The sequence below is a fragment of the Phascolarctos cinereus genome, unplaced genomic scaffold (assembly GCF_003287225.1).
Source record: "Phascolarctos cinereus isolate Bilbo 61053 unplaced genomic scaffold, phaCin_HiC Scaffold_2;HRSCAF=192, whole genome shotgun sequence".
In the NCBI taxonomy this organism is placed as follows: domain Eukaryota; kingdom Metazoa; phylum Chordata; class Mammalia; order Diprotodontia; family Phascolarctidae; genus Phascolarctos; species Phascolarctos cinereus.
In genome coordinates, this window is record NW_027555625.1 from 370,336,997 (window position 1) to 370,343,353 (window position 6,357).

Genomic DNA, 6,357 nt, shown 5'->3' on the forward strand with positions numbered 1-6,357 from the left:
TAGATACGTTATCTCTTTTGATCCACACAGCAACCCCGTTAAGTAGGTGCTATTTCCATAGATGAGAAAATTGATACTAGGAGCGGTCACACAGCTAATAAATGTCTGAGGCTAAAGGAACTTCAGTTTGGAGTCTCCCAATCTTGAAATTCTGCGTGTGTTCTAGCCAGATGAGCCCATGGGAAGAGACAAAATTCTGAGTAACAGAAGACTCTCAGTTTCTACCGCACCCACACGCCCACCGTTGGAGGGAGCTTGTCACTAGACAAATACGAATCTTACCCTAATACATCATATGGAAACCCCAAAGCCACCAGGGCCGTGGGACAGACTTTGGGGGAAGTTAGGTCAGACGAGGTCCTGCTCTGGTCATGGACCAGCCTTCTCCGTAAACCAGAGAAAATTCATAGACCCAAGAACTGGAGGGAGTGGATACTAGATCCTAGGCAGGGCGGGGCAGGCGGAGCTAGAGACTGCTCCCTCCTCTCACCTTTTGAAGTGCCGAGCTCAATGAGTGCGCTATTGGGCCACTAACTCCTCTAACTGCATCATTGGAGAACAAATGAGATCGGTCACTGGGCTAGCTGCCGTGGTTTGTTTTTCCCCCCTTGGTTGTTTAGAACTTTCCCCTATAAATACCAAGGTCTCCATTTCGTCTAACTCTCTGAGGGCCGGCGGGCAGTGCCTCCAATCCTCTGGGCTGGCGCTCCCTTGGGGATCCCGGGGGTTGAGGTCCAAACAGGACCCAGGAGGACAGAGCCATGAACGAGCGCCTCATCCTTCTGGTGGCTGTGGGCATTTGCTATGCCACTCTCAGGACTTCTGCCTGGTAAGTCCTTCCTCCCCAGCTTCTGCCTCGGAGGTACCTCCTCACAATGTGTTCTTCCGTTCATTCACATTCACTGCTTATTTTTCCCCCTTCACTATAGGTCAGTGAACAATTTCTTGATGACAGGGCCCAAGGTAGGACACTCTTTTTGTCAGTATCTTTATGTCGCGATGTCTGTGCCTGTGCATGCAAATGTACAACGCACGTCTGTGGGCATGTGTGTACCCTTACACTGATGTGTGTGCCCTACGTTGGGTTATGTTTGCCTAAAGCAAATTCGGGGAGAAGGCTCGATGTTTGGGGGTCTTGGGGAAGAGGTGGAATAGCAAAGAAAAAATGCCCACCCACAACCCCTTCCCCTAGGGTGAGGAACGGGGCAAGTGTGTTTAGTAAATGGAGATACACAGAAGAAAACCGAAGTTCACTCCTTCCCCCCAAACTCCCTGTACAGGTTTTTGCTTTTGTTTTGGGGTGGGGGAGAGGGAGAAAGAAGACTGTGAGGAGAGAAAGGGAGACAGTGGCCACTCCTGGGGGGCGGTGATTCCCATGGTTATTCCCAAAGAAAGAATATTGTGACCAGAGCCCCCTGCCCCTGGAGGTGGTCATTTCAGCTCCTGCTTCCCAACCCCGACCTCAGCCTCACCCTCAGGAGCTGGGAGCTGGGGACTCCCAAGCAAGTTTTAGAAGTTCCAAGTGTTTCCTCTCCATTCCCAGGCCTATCTGACTTATACAACCAGTGTGGCCCTGGGTGCCCAGAGTGGCATCGAGGAATGCAAGTTCCAGTTTGCCTGGGAGCGCTGGAATTGTCCAGAGAGCGCCCTGCAGATCTCTACGCACAACCGACTGAGGAGTGGTAAGTGTTTTCCTGCCGGTGTGGGCACCTGTTTCATTGTGCCGGTCCACGTATTTCTGTGTAGGTGGCTTCTATGCATTTCTCTCTATCCCCATGCATATCTGTGGCTGTGCAAATGTATTTTTACATAGATGGTGTCCTGCATTATGCTGACATATTAAAAATATGTATTTGGGGGTCTTCAGGAATAAGTGCAATGGAGAAGGAAGAATGAATGCCCCTCTCTTTAGAGTTCAGGGCAAGGGTTAGGGCTGGGGTGTAATTGTGCTTAATAAGTGGGGAGATATGCTAGAAAGAACTGCTTTCTGTTTCTTGAGTTCTCAGATGTCTAATCATCATCATAATAACTCATACTTATATAACAGTAAGATTACTGAGACTGTTGACATGCATTATCTCATTTGATCCTCACAGCAACCCTGGGAGGTAGGTACCGTTACTATCGAAAAACATATTCGAGGTGAAATTTGTGCTCAGGTTTTGTGACTCAAAGTCCAGTTTTCTTATTTACTACCAATAATATTCATCAACAATCAGACATAGGGTCATAGGTTGATAGATACAGAGCTGCAAGGGAATTTAGAGGTCTTCTAGTCTAACCCCCCTCATTTGACATCTCCAAAGTCATAGAAGTAGTAAATGGTATAATGGGAATTTAAATCTCGATCCTTTGAGTCCAAATCCAGTGGTTTTTTGGTATGTGCTTTCCCCCCTCTGTACTATTTCAGCACATCAGGGTTTCTTGTTTCTCCTGGATCACATTGTGCTTTTATGGTCCTCAGTTTCCCCTTTTGTAATCATCATACCTTGGGGTTGGGTGAACTAGCAGCAAACATGCTTTGAATCCTGGGGCTGAAAGGTACCTCCCAGGCACCTGATTTCAGGTCTGCAGGATCAGTGTTTCTAAGCCAGGCCATCAGTCACCTTGATGAAGTTGGGGCTTCAGGAACACACCCTTTTTAATGTCCCTGTTCCAAAGCTACTAGGGAGACGTCTTTCATCCATGCCATCAGCTCTGCAGGGGTTATGTATACCATCACCAAGAATTGCAGCATGGGGGATTTTGAGAACTGCAGCTGTGATGAGTCCAACAATGGAAAAACTGGTGAGTCTGGAGGGTGTGTGTGTGTATGTGTGTGTGTGTGTGTGTGTGTGAGAGAGAGAGAGAGAGAGAGAGAGAGAGAGACAGAGAGAGAGAGAGAGAGAGAGAGCGAGCAGGGGCAGGGAATGGGGAGTCAGGCAGAAAAGGGTGAATGGAACAGTTCCCCGTTCCTGCCCCATAGATTTGGAAAGCTGAATAAGGTAGTTTGGGATGAATGGGACTAAAAGTAATCCAGAAGACCTGGAATTCTAGGCCATGTTGGTTATCTAGCCATGGTGCATGCCCATTCTGCTGAGCTTTTGCAAGATTGTGAATAGAGCAGATCCCTAACCCTCCCCTCACCCCAGTCCCTGGCTTCTGTTTTCATTCATAACGGATGGAAGATATCTAGTGGCTTTTTAGGAAAGTCATCAGCCTCCTTCCAGACTCAGGGTCATTTCTTCCACTCTCTGTTGTCCTTTTTCTCTTTTGACTGTGGCTGTCCCCCTTCCACCAGGCCAGACTATGCTGGTCCATTCTAAAAGGAGACAGCCAATTTTCAACTCAGTACAACAAGGGAACATTTTATTAAGTGCTTACTAGGTGCTGGGTACTGGGAATACAAAGGGAAAACTGAAAATAGTCTTTGCCCTAATTTCCTGGCTGAACATGGACCTTCTGGGGGCAATGCCTTCCTCATTCTCTTCTTGCTTACAGGTGGCCATGGATGGATCTGGGGAGGATGCAGTGACAATGTGGAATTTGGGGAGAGAATCTCCAAACTCTTTGTGGACGGCCTAGAGAAGGGGAAGGACGCCAGAGCTTTGATGAATCTACACAACAACAAGGCAGGAAGGCTGGTGCGTACCTGAACCAAGTGACGAGTCTCCTGGGCTCATCATCTTCTCTCTGGCCTAGTGGCAGGGTTTTCTGGTGGGAGCTGAGGGCAGAATGGAGCTTATGCAACAGGTAGTGGTAGGGGCTGGAGGTAGGATCGGAATGACCCGAACAGGAGCAGTCCCAAACCTGCACCCAATTGGAGTTAGTCCAGAGGAAGAGAGGGGAAAGAGTGTGAGTAGACTATGAGAAGCTTTCCCAGATTTAAAAGTCTGTTTCAGTAGCCAGGGATCTTCTGGGGCCCAGTCTCAGAATCTAGACAACAGGCTCTGAGGCAGTCTTTACTAGGGTAAAGACAACGCCCAATAAATCTGAATGTGAATGGGGATGCCCCAGATTGTCAGTGCAGCAAGGACACTCCAGTCTCAATTTGCTATTCTAATTCCCTCAATTTACCATGACTAATTCCAATCTACTATACTAATTTTAATTGATAGAAACCAGGTGATTATAGTAGGAAAAGCCAAGGTAACTTGAATCTTATGAACCAAGACCAGTAATTAGGTAGGCCACAATCTAATCTTAATTCACCAGAATCGTCATCTTGACTCCACCTACCATGATCAACTAGTTCCTATCAATTGGAAAGACTTTGGAGTAAAGAGCACAATCACTATCCTATTCTATATCTCCCTATAATCCATTTAACAGATGGGTAAACCAAGTCCCAGTAAGGTTGAGTGATTTACCTAGGGTTTAGAGCTTGGACTTCCAGTCAAAATTCTTTCTTCTGTCAAAATGTGTTTCATAAGGCAGTTAGCCCTGGAGTCAGGAGGACCTGAGTTCAAATCCGGCCTCAGACACTTGACAGTTACTACCTGTGGGACCCTGGGCAAGTCACTTAACCCCATTGCCTAGCAAAAACCAAAACAAACAAGCAAAAGGTGTTTCATTCTAGAGACTCTCTGCCGCAGTTTAAGCTGCCTCCCTGGGTCTCCCTCTAACCAGAGCTGTTCTCTAACTAGGCTGTGAGGGCCACCATGAAGAGGACTTGTAAATGCCACGGCATTTCTGGTAGCTGCAGCATCCAGACTTGTTGGCTGCAGCTAGCTGACTTCCGGGAGATGGGAGATTACCTGAAGGCCAAGTACAACCAGGCCTTGAAGATGGAGATGGACAAGCGCAGGATCCGGGCTGGGAACAGTGCTGAGAGCCGGTGGGCCCCGGCAGAGGCCTTCTATCCCAGTGCCGAGTCCGAGCTCATCTTCCTGGAGGAGTCACCCGACTACTGTATCCGCAACTCCAGCCTGGGTATCTACGGAACCGAGGGCCGCGAGTGCCTGCAGAGTGGCGGCAACCTGTCCCAGTGGGAGCGGCGCAGCTGTGGGCGCCTGTGCGTGGACTGCGGACTTCGGGTGGAGGAGAGGAGGACGGAAGCGGTCAGCAGCTGCAACTGCAAGTTTCAGTGGTGCTGCACCGTCAGGTGTGACCAGTGCTGGCAAATAGTGACCACGTACTATTGCACCCGTGCTCCAGGCAGCGCTCGAGCTCGGGCCAAGGGCAGTTCCAATGCCAGCTAGTCTACCTCTCCCCATTGTGTGAGAGCTGAGAGCCAGCAAGGGGATGGTAATGCCCCCTTAGGGAAGGGGGACAGGTAGGTGATGGTAGCCAGGGCAGACATCAGAGATCAGGGGTCAGGGATAGTTTGTCCAGACAAGAGAGTTAAGGTCAAGGGCTGTCTTCCTGCTAAGGGAACCACCTCCTGCTGAACTCCTGAAGCCTTTAATGGTAAGTAAGTCTCTCTTTGTGGAGCCTAAGGTATTTCCTTTGTTAGGCCCACAGGCTAGGATCAAATTCCCTGCCCAGTGATTCCAACTGGACTGGACCCGAACCACACTCTGCCCTGGTGTTAGACTAAGCATCCTTGGACAAGATTCCCTACTTGTGCCACATGCTGGCTGCCCCCTTGTCTCTGCCCCTTTACTCATGCAGCTGTGGTTAAAGTGAGGATCCAGGCAGACTCCAGAGGAGTAACTTTCCCAAGGCCCAGGGTGTCGCTCACCTCTGTCCTCAGAGCACAGGGTTGCAAGGGGAAGGGGATGCCATACTAATCACTGAAGCCACCTGGACTTGTCACCTAAGTAGTCACACAGATAATAGTACTGAAGCCAAGCACAATGTTGGGAGGTTTTCTGCCTTTTGGGGGTTTTACTTTGTTAATAGGAGCTTGTACTTTAATGATGAGAAAGGTGCCTCTGCACAAACAACCTTTGGGCGCCTGGTATCAAAGGTGGAACAAGGCGGAAGTGGGCCACATCGAGTTTTCCCCAGCCCAAGCCATCGCTCACCTGGGTGATCCCAGACCTTGGCAGTGAGCATCACTGGTCCACAGGTGGAGAACTGGTGGCCACGATGTGCTTTCTCATCTAGGATACCTCAACATATCTCTTGGGGTGCTGGGCACCCTTTTTGTTTTGTTCTTTCTCCAGATGAAAATGTCAGACTTTGATTTCCAATAAATGTTTTAAGTAAATCAGTTCAGTCAGGTGCTTTCTTTCCCCCTTCCTTCAAAAGCTTTATGAGCAGAGAAAGCAAGGGTAACCCTGTCCCTGTTTCCCTATGCTCCACATGGATAATGGGGGAAAGTGAAGATAGCAATCTTCTCTATTTTCATATCATCCATTTCATCCAGATGTGAAAATTGATGCCTCTGGATAACAAGAAGCAGAAAAGAAGGCTCCACTGGGGGGAACAGGA

At 48.9% G+C, this 6,357-nt stretch overlaps 1 protein-coding gene across 1 annotated transcript; it reads left to right on the top strand.

Moving 5' to 3' along the window:
- The first annotated feature begins 679 nt into the window (after positions 1-679).
- WNT8A (Wnt family member 8A) lies at positions 680-6,005 on the top strand. The gene is made up of 6 exons (XM_021005020.2): positions 680-829; positions 930-963; positions 1,544-1,682; positions 2,662-2,787; positions 3,481-3,623; positions 4,626-6,005. Exons 1-6 carry the CDS (start codon positions 762-764, stop codon positions 5,178-5,180), a joined length of 1,065 nt encoding a protein of 354 aa, XP_020860679.1. The 5' UTR covers positions 680-761; the 3' UTR covers positions 5,181-6,005.
- Positions 6,006-6,357: the final 352 nt, after the last annotated feature.

Bases quoted from the DNA above. Each gene is read 5' to 3' on its own strand.
- WNT8A (XM_021005020.2), top strand. From the start codon at position 762: ATGAACGAGCGCCTCATCCTTCTGGTGGCTGTGGGCATTTGCTATGCC. The intron at 830-929 runs GTAAGTCCTTCC...CCTTCACTATAG, and splicing joins ACTCTCAGGACTTCTGCCTG to GTCAGTGAACAATTTCTTGA. The intron at 3,624-4,625 runs GTGCGTACCTGA...TTCTCTAACTAG, and splicing joins ACAACAAGGCAGGAAGGCTG to GCTGTGAGGGCCACCATGAA.